This window comes from Pteropus alecto, unplaced genomic scaffold (assembly GCF_000325575.1).
Source record: "Pteropus alecto unplaced genomic scaffold, ASM32557v1 scaffold76, whole genome shotgun sequence".
NCBI classification, from domain to species: domain Eukaryota; kingdom Metazoa; phylum Chordata; class Mammalia; order Chiroptera; family Pteropodidae; genus Pteropus; species Pteropus alecto.
The window spans coordinates 31,351,237-31,368,587 of NW_006443138.1; the positions used below are offsets into that span (position 1 = coordinate 31,351,237).

At 34.5% G+C, this 17,351-nt stretch overlaps 1 protein-coding gene across 1 annotated transcript in view; it reads left to right on the forward strand.

Annotated features, from left to right (window-relative positions):
• The window catches only part of BCL2L13 (BCL2 like 13), a 90,526-nt gene that overhangs the window by 21,538 nt on the left and 51,637 nt on the right, over positions 1-17,351 (forward strand). Inside the window, exons 3-5 of the mRNA XM_015598424.2 lie at positions 4,858-4,941; positions 7,300-7,456; positions 11,471-11,540. Of these exons, the coding sequence (XP_015453910.1) occupies positions 4,858-4,941; positions 7,300-7,456; positions 11,471-11,540 (311 nt within the window). The remainder of the gene's footprint in view (positions 1-4,857; positions 4,942-7,299; positions 7,457-11,470; positions 11,541-17,351) is intronic.

Sequence of the window (17,351 nt, forward strand, 5' to 3'; positions counted from 1 at the left end):
GATCTCAACTTACAGTACTGAAAGCAGATTTTTTTATTAGCATCATTGATTAGGAATCTATGATGAGCTATTTCTGTTCACAGAGACAGAGTTTTGCGAAAGATCATTGTAAAGTAGTAACAACATTTTAGAGAACCAGGATTGGTGAGTGGGAGCTACTGTCTGTTGATCATTTTGATGTGATGGGACTTATTTATCTCATTACCCTAGACAACATTCTTTTGTGGTAAGAATTTTTTCCCATTTTACGTAAGAGTAGAGGCTCAAGAAGCTTATTTTTCTTGCTCAAGGTCCCATGTAGTGATGAGTTGGAATGCTTGATTGCAAAGCTTATCTTCCACTTTATTGAGCTGCCTTCCAGGAAGCCGGAAGGAGAAAGATAATTTTATTGAAATAAATAAGGTTGACTTTAATTTATCAATCTGTATTTGCTTTATTTTAATAATATCACAATATATTCTGAAGGTCACTTTACCTAGTGTAGTAATATTAATCAGTGCTGTTGCAGTCCCATCTAAAACTACAAATTACTCTTTCTTATAATGAATGAAATCTGCTTTCCTATCATTTCTACCTACTGGGTCTTGTTCTGTTCTTTGGAACTAAACAGAACAATCACTTACCCTCCTTTTCGAAGTAGAAAATAAAGATTTGGTTTTAGAAAAAAAAAAACACTACAAATTACTTCTAAATGGATAACTTATAAACAGTACTTGAGATTTATTAAAAGTCTATCTGTAAGCGAAATAAGCAAGTCTCCAGAAGACGAATACTGTATAAGTCTACTTATATAAAATATTTAGAATAGTCTAAATCACAGTTAGAGTGATGGTTGCCAGGGGCTGGAGGGAAGGAGGGAATGGCAGATTAGTGTTTAACGGGTATAGAGTTTCAGTTTTACAAGATGAAGAGTTCTGGAGATGGATGGTGGTGCTGATAGCACAACATTATGAATGTATTTAAAACTACTGAGTGATACACTTAAAAATGGTAAAGATGGTAAATTTTAAGTTATGTATATTTTAACCACAATAAAAAAAAATTAGGAGAAAAAACCTATTTGGAAAGGTAGACTTTTATGCTTTATGAGAATTCGTAAAGATTGCCATCTTCAAATTTAGCATAATAGATTGTATCTGTTATATGTAATGTTTTAAAGTTTTTTATATATGTAGTTTTTTAAATTAATAATAATTTATTTTGCAGTTATAGTTGGCATATACTATATTAGTTTCAGGTATACAACGTAGTGATTAGACATCTATATAACTCACAAAGTGATCACTCCAGTAAATCTAGTACTCATCTGACACTGTACATAATTATTATCATATTTTTGGCTATTTTCCTTATGCTATACTTTCTATCTCCATGGCTATTTGTAACTACCACTACCAATTTGTACTTCTTAATCCAGTCCCCGTTTTTCACCGACCCCCACAACCCTCCTACTATTTGGTAATCCTTAAAATGTTCACTGTATCTATGAATTTGTTTCTGTTTCCTTGATTCCTTATATACGTGCCATCATATGGCATTTGTCTTCCTCTGTCTGACTTACTCTACTCAGCACACTAACCTTTAGGTCCATCATGAAATATTTTTTTTCATCCCCTTACTTTTAATCTATGTGTGTCTTAATCTGAAGTGAGTCTCTTGTAGGCAGCCTGTGTAATGGTTTTATTTTCTTGCCTATTTCTCACCCTGTCTTTTGATTGGAACATTTAATTCCTTCTCATTTGAAGTACTCATTGATATATATGTAGTTATTGCCATTCTTTTTTTAGACTTTTGATACATATTTTTTTATTCTTCTTAAAGAAGTCCCTCCAGCATTTCCTATAATACTGGCTTGGTGGTGATGAACTCGTTTAGCTTTTTCTTGTCTAAGAAGCTCTTTATCTGTCCTTCAATTCTAAATGATAACTGTGCTGTGTCTTGGTGTGGGCCTCTTTGGGTTCATCTTGTTTGGGATTCTCTGAACTTCCTGGGGTTGTATGTCTATTTCTCTCACCAGGTTAGGGAAGTTTTTCATCACTATTTCTTGAAATAGATTTTCAATTCCTTGCTCTCTCTCTTCTCTTTCTGGTACTCCTATGATACGAATGTTGTTATACTTAAAGTTGTCCCAGAGGCTTCTTAAACTATATTTATTTTTTTGTATTCTTTTTTCTTGTTGCTGTTCTGATTGGGTATCCTCCACTATTCTATCCTCTAAATCACTGATTCGATCCTCTGTTTCATCCATTCTGTTGATTCCCTCTAATGTACTCTTCATCTCAGATATTATAGTCTTCATTTCTGTTTGACTCTGTATTATGTTTTCCATCTCCATTTTTATGGTTTTTTTTGTATCTCTGTTAAATTTCTCATTGAGTTCATCTACTCTTCCCCTAAGTTCCTTGAGCATCCTTATTGCTGGTGTTTTGAACTCTGCATCTAGTAGATTGCTTGTCTCCATTTTAGTGAATTTTTTTTCTGGAGTTTTGTTCTGTTCTTTCATGTGGGACATGCTTCTTTGTCTCCTCACTTTGGCTGCCTCCCTGTGTCTGTTTTTATGTATTAGGTAGGGCTCTTAAGTCTCCCAGTCTTAGTAGAGTAGCTTTAGATAGGTGTCCTCTGGGACTCCTTGGCACAGACCTGAGAGGAGTCCAGCTGCAGGCTAAGTTCAGTCACAGCCTGTGCCCTTCTGAGGCCACCAGGTAAGAGATAGGTGCCTCAATAGGTCCAAAACTGAGGCTGACTGCCACTGATACAGGGCTTGAGGCCACTCAGCAAGAGGTATAGGGCATGCTGAGGCCAGATGCTCCTTCTTTGGGTTTTGTGAGGCTTTGAGAGATTTTATGAAAGTTCTTAGCAAGAGCCGGGACAGCCCATTTGTGTGGAATAAATCATTGGAAGTGACTTGGGTGGGCCACAAGTTGGGACAGGTGGAGTCTCGGAATCCCCTGGGTGGAATGACTTGTGTTATCCAGCTTGATGGCTCCTACCTCTGCTGTGGCCAGCTGAGAGGGCTCAACGAAGGGAAAATAGCTTATGCCTGGAGCTTTGTCTGTGAACCAGCCGCCCCTCCAGCCCTCTCCCTGAAGTCCAAGAGCTCAGTGCCTCCCTATATGTCCCCGGTGCCCCTCGAGCAGCTGCCCCAGCACTGGAGCTCTGAGTGAGCAAGACCGTTAGCAAGTAAGGCCAGGTGTGGTCCCTTTAAGAAGATCATCTACAACTCCCACAGTCCTCATCTCACTCAGCCGCAACCTCCGCTGGTTTTCACATCCAGAGGTTGTGGGGACTTCTCTTCTTGGCATTGGAACCCTGAGCTGGGGAGCCCAGTGTGTGGCCGGACCCTTCATTCCTCAGGTAGGGGAGAGGACTCTGCAGCCAGGATAGCCTCCTGATTCTCTACCGCCACACGTGGTTGTAGGCCTGGGGCGTTTCACATCTCTACCCCTCCTACCATTTTGAGGTGACCTTTTATTTGAGGTGACCTAGTTGTAGGGCTTGTTTTCAGCCAGACCTCTAGTGACTTCCTGTACTGGTTGGTTGCTCTGTAGTTTTGTTATAGTTTTGGTGTGGTCACCAGAGGAGGGCTGTATAGCCTTTACTTTCTATGACATCTTGAATCTCCTCTGTATGTAGTCATTTAAGATATTTATGTAAGCAAAAATGATAAGTGAAATGTCTAGTTAAGCAAAATATATGTGACATTGAGGGGATCCTTTGTGTTACGCTTCAACTAGAAATACCTAAGGAATTTTATATTTTCCACAAAAAATTCTTTTAAAGGTCTGAGTTTTATTTTGGTTAGGTTCATCTCAGAAGAAAGTGTTTTATATGGCCTAAATGAAAATTATTTTTGTCAGTTTTAAAAGTTGAAAACTAATCAAAGAATCTGTAAGATACAGAAATGTGTAACCTTTTGTTTTTCAAAGGTATTTTAAAGACCCATTGATGCTATAATATTCACTTTTCTTGGCCTTAATTAATAAGCTTATCTTTGAATTCAGAATTTTTTGCTTGCAAAAATGAAAACAAACAGCTCATCCCTCTCTTTATAAAACTTGTCAGTGGTAGAAAACAGTGATATGAACAACTGAAGAAGTACTAGAAATGTGTCTATAAATACATTCTGAATGGGACGGGTGAGGAGTGTCATATTTGGATTCAGTATTTTAAATGAAATGACGAAGTTCTCCAAATATGTGAGGCAGGAGAAATTAGTAAGTTGTCATATATCTTGTCCAATTTTTCCTTTCTTTTCTCTCTTCGCTTTCATTTTCTATTCTGTGCTAGAGACCAAGACCTTCCTTTTACTCCATAAGAATAGCTTGTGCCCAGTATTTTTGGTATATTCATAGCTTTCTTAAGTTGGAGGATATAAATCTTTTGATAATAACAGGCCTTCTCTTGGGCTATAGTTTGCATGAAAATAAGAGACCATGAAGGTCAATATCAAAAGACATTATCACTGATCTTGACAACCTTTCAGGTTTCCTTTTCTATCATGGCAAAAATGTTTCTGGGATATTTCCTTCCTAGCCGCCCAACCAGAAGATAAGGAGGACACAGCCTGCATTAATGGTTTTATATTTAGATAAGCCTCAGTTCCAATCACATCTTCTCCATAGTAGTGGTATAAACTACCCAAGCCTCAGATTTCTTGTCTTTAAATATCTCCCCAGCCTCCTATCTTTGATAGTTTTGATTTTATATTTTCTGACTTAATAATTAAAATACTACCCATAATTGTAATGGCTTCTCTTTGGGGTTTCTTGTGGGGATGATGAATATGTTCGAAAATTGACTATGGTGACAGATGTACAATTCTGTGAAGATACTAAAAGCCACTAAATTGTACACTAGAGTCTCTGGATCAAGAAGTTTTATTAAAAGTTAAAACTGAAATTGAAGAAGAACTAAAATCCCTGGACAGAGAAATTTCTGAAGGTCTGTTTATTTTTATTTTTCTAGTTAATTAGTAGATCGTTTGGTGCGGTTTACTATTGGCTTAATTTGATTTTTTACAGTAGCATGTCCTCCACATTAGACAGCTTCATTGGTTAGCATTAAAAGGATGAAACTAGAGATATCTTTTTTCTTTCCTGGGGGATATGTTTCTAAATGTTTTCCAACTATACCCAACCAGCAGTTTAAATATGGCCTTTTCTGGTGTTAAGTGATGGGCTAAACAATCATGTTAAGATACTTTTCATTCAGTGAGGTTTTATTTGTATTTGGTATCTTTATAATTAATAACAATGTTAAATGGAAAAATGTAAGTAAACTGCTTTCATTTTTGCATTCATATATGCTATAGGTAGTTGTAATAGTAATGTACATGTAATTTTATGGCCACATATTTTGTACTTTACGTCATAAACTTAAAATAGTTATCATTCTACTAACTATATGAAATTCCTTATATTTTGAATGACTGTTCAGTCATTCCCTTATTATTGAGGGGAGTATTTAGGTTATTTCTTGTTTTGCTTTCCAGAAGTCAAGATGCATTGAACATATTGCCGAATGAGTTCTTTTACAGTTTTATTGAGATATATTTCATGTTCCATAAAATTTACCCAAAATGTACAGTTCAGTAGTTGTTAGTATACTTTTACAGAATTGTGCAACCATCACCACAATCTAAATTTAGAACATTTTTAACATCCCCAGAAGAAACAGTATACACATTAGCAGTCAGTTCCCATATCTACTCCCACTAACCCCCACCACCATCCCGACCCAAGGCAACCACTAATCTGCCTCTGTTTCTATGCATTTGTCCATTATGGATATATAATTAAATGGAATCACACACTATGTGGTCTTTTGTGACTGGCTTTCACTTAGCATAGTGTTTTCAAGGGTCATCCATGTGGTAGCATTTATCAGTACTTCATTCCATTTTGTGGTAGAATAATATTCCATTGTGTGGATATACCACCTTTTGTTTATCCATGCATCAGATGACGGGCATTTAGGTTGTTTCCTTGTTCAGCTATTATGTATAATGCTGCTATGAATATTCTTGTACAAGTTTTTATGTGGATACATATTGTTCAATAATTTTTAACAAGAAAAATTATAAATCATGTTTATAAATCAGTTCCCTTTTAGTAGAGAATGCATAATAGAAATTTACAAGTACTCAGAAACCTAATTTTAATCTTCTCTTATTTTCCTTCACCAACATTTTTAACTGATTAAAGTTCCAATTGTATTTTTAGCCTTTCTCTCTCTTTTTTTTTTTTTGATGCCTCCCGCCTGCCTCCTCTTTCCTCCCACCCCCACGACCTGAACCTTCCTCCTTTTGTGATAGCAGTACTTATATATAGTAAAATGGGCAGAAGGCCAAAAGAAAAAAAGCAACAAAGGCTTAACCCTCATATTAATTAAGACTGAGCATTATAATGGATGCCCTCAAGTTTGCTCAGACAGCAAAATATTTGTGAACTTTGCAGCCATTTGCATCTTTCTTGGAGATAAGCACTTTATAAAGAAATAGTATACTTAACTCTGTAGTAAATTTTATAGCTTTCGAGGAGTATGCCTTAGATTAACGCAGTTAAAGCTTTATGGAAGTTATCGATAACTCTTGGGAGTTGGGTGCAAGCCGCTTGCTTTACTGGGTTTCTATACCCTGCATCCTGTTTGTACCACGAAACAACAATAATTCTGCCTGTTCTTCCTGCAGTTAGAGAATGGCTAAGTCCATATAAGCAGATGGGAGGCTGGTAGTTTGAGCTGATGAGGAATAGACTACGACTGCTTCTTCCATGTGCAACTTATGGACTTGTATATCCTTCATAGTTTTAAAATTTATCCATATGCAGGACTATTGAGCTAGAAAGTTCATTTTAAAAAGGGAATGAAAGTAATTGACTCATCATCTAAGGTGGAATAAACTGATTAGAGTCTGCTTTAAGAGGTGCCATATTTATAAAGGTTAAAAACAAATCTTAAAAACAAAATATTAAGAGAGGGATGATAGGTCTAGGAGTTGCCTTTCATTTATCATTCTTATACTAAGTTGGTCTGTAGTGATATACTGAATTTGTGCATTTTAACATTTCAGTTTAGCCTTTTTCTTCTCTTAAAACTAAGACTTTCCATAAAAATCTTCCCTTTAAAAAAAAATCTCTAAATTTAGGACCGATCCAGTTTTGTGTTCTAGGAAAGATTATCCAACCTTACTTTAAGTGGCTTATAAGTTAGTTTATAGTAGATGTCTTAATCCCCTGAGCTTTTATAGCACAACTTTTGATATTGTTAATTAAATTAGGTTTTCTTTTGCCCTGTCTTCAGCCTTCACCAGCACAGGCTTTGATCGTCACACTTCTCCAGTGTTCAGCCCTGCTAACCCAGAAAGCTCAGTAGAAGACTGCTTGGCTCATCTTGGAGAAAAAGTGTCACAGGAACTCAAGGAGCCTCTACATAAGGCATTGCAAATGCTTCTCAGCCAGTGAGTTACCATTGCTGTCTGGGACCTTCTCTAGTAGTCTCTACATATCTCGTGCAGCACTGGATTGATTAAGGCTTTGTATTATGTGAACAGTGTCACTTTTCTTCTTTGCCTCTCCCAAAGCATCTCTCTTTGTGTTTTGAGTGACAGCTTTTGCATCAAAGCAGTGATTTAACTGTTCCAACATGGATTTGATCATTTGTATTTTCTTGTTGAGCTATCAGGTTTCAACAAATACTTTCACTGAGTCGTAAATACAAACTATTTTATTTTTCCTGACCACTTTTACTGCCATTCTCTCTAGTGGCCAACATAAATATAATGGCTAGGATTTTATGTCTTGCAATGTGGGATTAACATTTATATCTGTATTTTAGGTATCCCAGATGTCGCTAATCTTTTGGGTTGTGCATCTGCCCATGAAACTATTGCCACATTCTTAAAGTGGGAACTTCTCTCCTAGCTATGGTTCTGACTGTTAAAACTAAAGGCAAGAAGTTCATAGTGAAAGTATGTTAAAATAGAACTAAGTAATTTATTGTAAATCTGAAAAATTCATTTCCCCTAATTGTTTGCTGAGAATCATCAAGTAATTGGTACGAATTTGAAAAGTATTTGTTTTAATGAAGGTTGACAACCATCTAAAACAGGATTAGACTGTTCTTTCACTAAAAGGGCCAATATTCAGATGCTAAATTACTGTTGAACGTAATTCCTTACTTTTGTGTAGGCACAGTTTATACATTACCATTTATTAGAAGGAAGCAATTTGAGTTTAAGGAGAATTCAATTTGTTTAGATTCTGATGGCATGAGCAAATGTCACTATCCAAATTATACATAGGAGACAGCGAAATGAAAATCATATTTGGATTTTCTTAACCAGTTCAAAAGTTTAAAAATAAGTGTGGAAAGGACAGAACATTATGGGTGTTGGGAAATAAAACTTAATAGGAGATTTAGATATATGACAGTGACTTTCAGAGTATTCTGTGGAGCCTTTGGGGCCCTTGTAGAGGTGAGGGACAAGGGTGAGTGGGTGAGGCTTGTAAGGGCCTCTCCATTCTTCTTAAACCAGAATAGCTATACTTTAACATATTTTATATATTAATGTTTTATATAAGAATTGAAGAAATTTACTATTTTGCCAAAACAAACAAAACTTTTAAAAGCTAATGGGACTCGGAGTGAAATAACTGAGACGTATAAGAAAAAAATTGTTTCCAGTTTTGATACAAATTATTTGTAGCTTTGAGCAAACTATTTCACTCCCTATCTCAATTTATCCATCTGTTAATTTTAACTTTACAGGGATATTATAAGCTCTCTGAAGAACAATATTTTGTAGTTTTTTTAAAAAGTATTGTTTTTGGAGTCCTTTTCATAATATACAGGAAAAGTTGATGTATCTTACTGCAAAGTAAACTTTTTGAAATCTTGTCTTTGATGAATATTTAATTTGTTTTTTTTTTTCTCTCCAAACCTTGAATACTGATATAATTATTTTGAAATTGGTACTTCTGGTTGTATATCAGAGTTAGGCCTCAGAATAAATTTTTTTTTCAGAAATCTTTTTTTTCTTTTTTAGTATTGCATTTATTTTCGGTATTTTTCTTCTACTTAAAGATAAATATTTTTACTATTAAGACACGTGTTAAGATGTTTTCTTTATACAATCTAAAAGATATCAGATGCAACTTTCAAATGGTAAATAGTAAAGCCAGAGGTCTTTTATTTATTAAGGAATATGAAACTTAACATATGCTCCCTTTTAGCAATCAAGAAGAAATGTTCCAGTAGATTTTAGCCAATTTTGAAGAAAATAAGTGTGATTGATTATTAGAAATCTACTTTAGAAAGTTGTTAAGTGCTGTTACTAATACCTTCAAAATAACTATCTGATGATGAACTAGAAGTTATACAGGTTGATGGTAATATCCTTTAAGGTGGAAAATAGCCACCTACTCTTCCAATTTTGTTAAAGTGGGAATTTTAATGCTCATCTTTTCCTGTAGGGGAGACATTTCAAAAGATTCCCTCCTAACCCCCTTTTTCTTTTTTGTTATGTCCAAGTAGCTCATCAGATAGGGCTGATTTTCCAGCTACTTACTTTTCTATGTATTAGATTTCCTCTAAATGTTTTAATCTGCTGGATTGTTTATGTGCGTATATGTGTGTACATATAATGTTTCAAATCATGTTTCATTCTGAAGGATGCTAAAGTACTTTAGCCTGATAGACAAACTACCAATAAGGACTACTGTGACCCACAGCAGCATCAAACAGTTCAGGAAAGGAAGTGAAGGGACTGATATACGCAAGTAAAGCTTCAGGGGAAATATAGGTAGGTAGAATGTACAGTATCTGCTGAAGTTCAAGTTTTACAACCACATAGTATTTAGCCCAGGTCTTTTAAAAAATACTAAGCTTACTTTGATGGGAATATGATATTAAGAAGGTAGTACATAACATCTTAAAAAGGTCATCCCTGACATCTTATTTCAGTAGCACTGTAGTATTGATTTTGACTTGTATAAAAGAATGCCTGTGTCATCAGAACTGTTTTCTGAAATATCCAGACTAACGCTGTCCAATAGATATAATGGAAGTCATATATACATAATTTATAATTTTCTAGCAGCCACATAAAAAATTAAATTATGATTTTCAATAATATATTTTATTCGACTTAATATATTTAAATATTATATTTTAACATATACTCAATATAAAGACTTATTAATGAGAGATTTTACATTTTTTTCTCTTGCTAAATCTTTGAAATCTAGTGTGTATATTGCGTTTTCAGCACATCACTAGCTGTATATCAGATGCTCTTTAGTCATATGTGGCATCTAGACATAATCATGGCTTCTGCCAAAATCCTTTTAGAATAGGAGCAGTGTGGCCTTTGCAGCCAAATCTAATTGAGTGTGAATTCCTAAGTCCCTGCTTGCCAACTATGTGGATTTGGGATAGTCTCTTAGCTTTTCTGAGCTTCAGTTTCCAAATATATAAAATGATAATATTAAATATATAAAATATAAATATAAAAAATATAAAACCTAACAGTAGGCTACCAATGAGTGGTAGCTGTTACCAATCTTCTATATTTACAGGCTGAAGAGATCACAGAACAGAGTGGTCAGAGCAGAAAATGACTTTGGAATGGATTTTAAAATAAGACTTCTCTCCCTTTTTTACATATATGTTAATAATTTTTACTTCCCTCCAGAAAAGAGGAGAAGTAAATTTTATTAACTCTATTATCCAAGCTGTTGATGCCTTCATGTTACTTGATTACCAAGTATTTTTGGTGGTGTTGCTGTTAATTTGCACATGAAACCGATAACTTAAAATATACTTAAACTTCCTCAATAAATGAGTGAGTGAGCATTGTCATCACTCAATGATTTGAGTTTTGGTATGAATAGAACTTACATGGAAAATAATCAGAAAGATTTCTCTCTCTGCTTTCCAGGATTTTATGTCATAAGACTCCAAGTTAAAAATAGAGCTCCATTTATTGTCCTTGTTTATTCCAGCTCCGTATATCCTCAATTTGAAAAGTCTTCCAATGACATGTCTCTTTAATTTTAAAATATTTTAGATTTTTTTGCCTTTTAAAAAAGTTAAAATTGTGCTTTATTGAAATAATTTTTATTTGTTATTATTTGATCCCATAGTAATAATCCAAGTATTTGTTTATGTACAACATAGAAATACTGTTGGATAAGTTTCAATTGTAAAAAAATTTATTAATATTTATTATTAACTTATTATGTTGTTAACTGCTTTCCCAAACTGGTAGCATGCATCTCATCCTATAGAGAATGCTTGAAGAAAAATGCATACTAAATGTTAAAAGCCACATTTCATACAAAACATTATGTTGAATAATCTTTGTTATTTCCACAAAAAGTTCAAAAGTAGAGTAGTGAATGTATATTTATTCATCTGGAAATTTAGAATTTTCCTGCTTAGTGACACAGACTTTTAAAAAAAATCTCTACAGGCCAATGACATATCAGGCATATCGGGAATGTACACTGGAGACTACAGTTCATGCCAGCGGCTGGAATAAGGTATTAACCAAATTCTCTTTTCTCTTACATGATTTAGTGTGTTAATGATAAAGTTCAGGAAAAATTGTTAGTGTCATATAAGAGAAAACCATCAGAGCTAATTTTTTAATGCATAAATGTCCAGTGTTCAGTGGATATTTTTGAGTTAAATGGATTTTTGATTAATGCTGTAAGGTTCTGCTTGGCCTAAAAGTATGTGTCCTGTAGTATGCCGCTCTTCTTTCCTATCTATCCTAATTTCCCATCATTTCTTCATTTCTCTGTTAGACATGACATTTATCTTTAGATGGTTATGCGTTGAGTATGTTTGTGGGGAAAAGAATTAGGGCTTCATTTGGGAGACAGCTTCTTCTGGTTCTGTTAAATGAATAATAATACAATTTGTGTTTTAGAGTTTACAAAGTATTTCATGTCACATCTCATTTGTCACAACCATCCTTTGCAGAAGACAGGGTGGATTTTATTAGCTTTTGTTTTGTTATTTATTTATCTCGTTAGGTCAGGTGAATAATCAGAGAAAAAAATTAAATAACTTGCCTAGGACCTCTAGACTAGTAAATATTGGAATTAATACTAGAGCTAAGATCTTCCGATTCCAGCTTCAGTGTTTTTCTTCCACTGTACCATACTGCTTATTCATTATCTTAGACTGTATTATCAACTTATCACCTTGAAAAGGCAGAGTCCAAGGGAATGCAGTATAAGATGGCTCAGCTCAGTTTGAAGAAGTATGACCCCTAGTGATAAAGTGCTAGGGATGAGAAAATTTGTAGAATTATTTTTCAAAAAGCCAACTTTCTCAGAATTGTTAATGAGTCAGACCATGTGAACTTACAAACCTAATCAATGTATATTATTTTTACTCACCTTAATAGAAGCTTTGGAGGCATTATACCATGATAATTAGCATCATAGGCTTTGTAATCAGACTTGTTTCAAATATTAGCTTTGCCAAAGACTAGGCACATGTCTTTGGACAGGTTAATTAAGCTCTCTAAATCTTAATTTTCACATATGTGAAATGGAGATGATAATTCTAACCTCCTCAGTTTTATTAGAATTAGCTCATTTCCCATTTGTTCTGAGAATACTCATTGGCAGTGCTTGCATCTGCAGCGTTTACCCCAAAATAATGTGCCTTACCTAACCTTACCCACAAAGTTTGCCACAAAGTTCGCTCTAGTATATCAATAGTCTTTGGACACAAGTGACATCATTCTAGTTATAGAGTTCTGTTTTTAGTAATGGTATCTCTATTTATGAAATATAGTAGTAATTCTCAATTGCTGAAAATGTCAAATTCTAGAAAATGTAGTATTCCTACGTGTAGTTTTAACATCATTCTCCAATAGTTGTTAGCTAAAGATTCATTTGATAAATCTACGTGTGGTTTAACATCATTCTCCAATAGTCATTAGCTAAAGATTCATTTGATTTGTGTGTACATTTCTGTTACATTAGGATAGAGACAAGTTCTGTTTAGAAATAACTCCAAGAACAGTTTTTATATTTTATTTTCACATTGAAAACTAGACAGATTTGCCTCAGCCTCAAAGAGTGTGTTTATGTAAAATTAAATTAATACTGGCAGTGAGCTGCACTTTTTTTTCTAAATGGGAAATGGCTTAATGATATAATATATGTTAAATGCTTATTTTTCATGTTGTCTAGCACCATAGTAAGTACTCTGTAAACAGTGGCTATTATATATTAGATTTAACACATGAGACCTTTTTCCCAAATAGTCACCATTATATAAGCTTGAGGTATACAATTTCATAATACATCACCTGTATATTCCATTGCGTGCTCACCACCCAAAGTCTAGTGTCCTTCTGTTGCCATATCGTTGACCCTCGTCACCCTTTTTTATCCTCCCTTACTCTCTTCCCCTCTGGTAAACTCTCTTATTTCTATGAGTTTGTTTTCTTGTTCCGTTTGTTTTTCTGATTTATATCCCATATATGAATGAAATCATATGGTTCTTGTCCTTTTCTTTTGATTTATTCTGCTTGATACTTTCAAGCATGATACTTTTAAGATCCATCCATGTCGTCACAAATAGCAGTATTTCATCTTTTCTTATGGCTGAGTAGTATTCCATTGCATATATGTACCCCATCTTCTTTAATCAGTCATCCATCAAAAGACATTCAGATTGTTTCCATGTCTTGGCTACTGTGAATAATGCTATGATGAACATAGGGATACTTAGATCTTTGCAAATAAATGTTCTCAAATTTATGGGGTAGATACCCAGAAGAGGGATTGTTGGGTCATATGGAAGCTCTATTCTTAAATTTTTGAGGAACCTCCATTCTGTCTTCCGTAGTGACTGTATCAATTTACATTCCTACTAGTAGTGTATGAGGGTTCCTTTTTCTCTACATCCCCTTCAGCACTTGTTATTTCTTGTCTTATTGATAATAGACATTGTAATAGATAGGTGGAATCTCATTGTGGTTTTGATTTGCATTTCCCTTATATCTGGTGAAGATGAGCATCTTTTCATATATCTGTTAGCCATCTGTATGTCTTCTAGGAAAAAGTGCCTGTTCAGGTCTTCTGCCCATTTATTGATGGAATTGTTTTTTGTTGTCATTGAGTTGTATGAGTTCTTAATATATTTTGAACATTAGCCCCTTACCGGAAGTAATGTTTGCAAATGTCTTCTACCAACTGGTTGCCTTTTTATTTCGTCAATGGTTTCTTTTGCTGTACAGAAGCTTTTTAGTTTGTTGTAGTCTCATTTATTTATTTTTGGTTTTATAACAGTGGTGAGAGTGGGCATCCTGATCTTGTTCCTGATCTTAGAGGAAAAGCTTTTTGTTTCTCACCATTTAGTATATTAGTCGAGGGTTTGTCATATATGGCCTTTATTATGTTCAGGCACTTTCGTTCTACACCCATTTTATTGAGTGTTAGAGTTATAAGTGGATGTTGTATCTTGTCAAATGCTTTTTCTGTGTTGATTGATATGGTTGTATGGTTTTCATCTTTTATTTAGTTGATGTGGTGTAATACATTGATGATTTACATTTGTCGAACCATTTTTGTATTGCTGGAATGAACCCCATTTGATTGTAATGTATTATCTCTCTGATGTATTGTTATATTCAGTTTGCTAGTTTTTGTTTAGGACTTGTGCATCTATGTTCATCAGAGATATTGGCTTGTACTTTTTTGTGTGTTGTCTTTGCCTGGTTTTGGTATCAGTGTAATGTTCACTTCCTAAAATGAATTAGGAAATATTGCCTCTTCTTCAGTTTTTTTGGAAGAGTTTGAGAAGGGTAGGTATTAAATCTTTTTGAGTAGTTGGTAGAATTCACCAGTGAAACTATCTGGTCTTGGACTTTTGTTTTTTAGGAGGTTTTTGATATTGTTTCAGTTTCCTTACTATTGATCAGTCTATTTAGGTTTTCCAGTTTTTCATGGTACAGTCTAGGAATGTTATATATTTCTACGAATTTGTTAATTTCTTCTAGGTTATCGAATTTGGTGGCAGGTATAGTCCTTTGTATTTCTATGGTGTCCATTGTAACTTCCCTTTCATTTCTGATTTTATTTATTTGAATCTTTTCCTTTTTTTCCTTATTGATGCTAGCCAGAGGTTTGTCAATTTTATTTATTTTTCATTGAACCAGCTATTTGTCTCATAAGTTTTTTTTACTGTCTTTTTGTTCTCTATTTCATTTAATTCTACTTTAGTTTTTATTATTTCCTTCCTTCTAGTGTCTTTGAGCTTCATTTGTCCTTCTTTTTCTGCTTCTTTAAGGTGTAATGTTAGATTGTTTATTTGAGATCTTTTTTGATTTTTGAGATAGGCCTGTAATGCTATAAACTTCCTTTTTAGTACTGCTTTTGCTACATCCCCAAAGGTGTGATATGTTGTATTGTCATTTTCATTTGTCTGTGTGTAACTTTTGATCTCTCGTTTCTTCTTTGACCCAATAGTTGTTCAGTAGCATGTTGTTTAATCTCCACATATTTGTGGTTTTCCCAGCTTTCTTGTAGTAGTTCAAGTTTCATACCGCTGTGGTCAGAAAATATGCTTGGTATGATTTAATTTTTCTTAAACTTGTTGAGACTAGTCTTGTGCTCCAACATATGATCTCTCCTTAAGAGTGTTCCATGTGCACATGTGAAGAATGTATATTCTGTCGTTTGGGGATGGAAAGCTCTCTATATATTGGTTATGTCTATTTGGTCTAATGTGTCATTTAAGGATGATATTTCCTTACGGATTTTCTGTGTAGTTGATCTATTCATTGCTGTCATTGAGGCATTCAGGTTGCCTACTATAATTGTATTTTTTTCATTTTCTCTCTTAGGTTTGTTAGTAATTACTTTATATATTTTGGTGCTCTCAGGTTGTATGCATATATATTGATAAGTGTTATGTATTCTTAATTGTCCCCTTTATCATTATAAAATGTCCCATCTTTGTCTGATATAGTATGGCTATACCCACTTTTCTCTGGATGCCATTTGCTTGGAGTATTGTCTTCCCCCGCTTCACTTTGAGTCTGTGTTTGTCTTTGTAGCTGAGGTCGATTTCCTGAAGGCAACATATAATTGGGTCTTGTTTTGTAATCCATCCTGCTACTCTTCACATTTTGATTAGTGAGTTCCGTTCATTTACAGTTAGGGTGATTATTATTATTTTTTTGTTCATTTTATTGGGGTAACATTGGTTAATACAATTATATAATTTTCAGGTGTACATTATCATTTGACATCTATATATTCTATTGTGATTACCACCCAAAGTCCAGTTTCCTTCAGCTACCATATTGTGATCCCCTTTGCCCACTTCACCCTACCCCTTCCCCCTATATTTGACTCTCTTTACACTATCTACCTCTCTCCTCCTCTCTCACCCCCTACCCTCTGGTAACCACTAGTCTATTGTCCATGTCCCTGAATTTCTGTTTGTTTGTCCTGTTCATTTGTTGCTTTTAGGTTTATATCCCACATATAAGTGATATCATGTGATTTTCAACTTTTTCTTTCTGACTTATTTCACTTAGCATGATTATCTCGAGGTCCAACCATATTGTCGCAAATGTCAATATCTCATCTCTTCTTATGGCTAAGTAATATTCCATTGTATATATGTACCACAGCTTCTTTAGCCAATCATCTATCGTAGGACACTTTTGCTTCCATGTCCTGGCCACTGTGAATAATGCTGCTATGAACATCAGCGTGCAAATATCTTTACAGATATGGGTTTTTAAGTCTTTGGGGTAAACACTCAGTAGAGGGATTGCTGGATCATATGATAGATCAATTCTTAGTTTTCTGAGGAACCTCCATAGTGTTTTCCATAGTGGTTGTACCAATTTGTAGTCCCACCAGCAAAGTATGAGGGTTCCTTTTTCTCCATATTCTCTCCAACATTTGTTGTTACTTGTCCTCTTGATTATAGCTATTCTAGCAGGTGTGAGATGGTACCTCATTGTGGTTTTGATTTGCATTTCCTTAATAGCTAGTGATGTTGAGCATCTTTTCATGTATTTGTTGTCCATTTGTATGTCCTCTAGGGAGAAGTGTCTGTTCAGGTCCTCTGCCTATTTTTCGATTGGATCATTTAATTTTTGTTGCTATTGAGTTGTTCGAGTTCTTTGTATATTTTGGATATTAGGCCCTTATCGGAGGTGTTGCTTGCAAATATATTTTCCCATTCAGATGGTTCTCTCTTTATCTTGTTGATGATTTCTTTTGCTTATCTTTGGATTTTAAGAAGCTTTTTAGTTTGATATAGTCCCATTCATTTATTTTCGCTTTTATTTCCCTTGCCTTTACGGT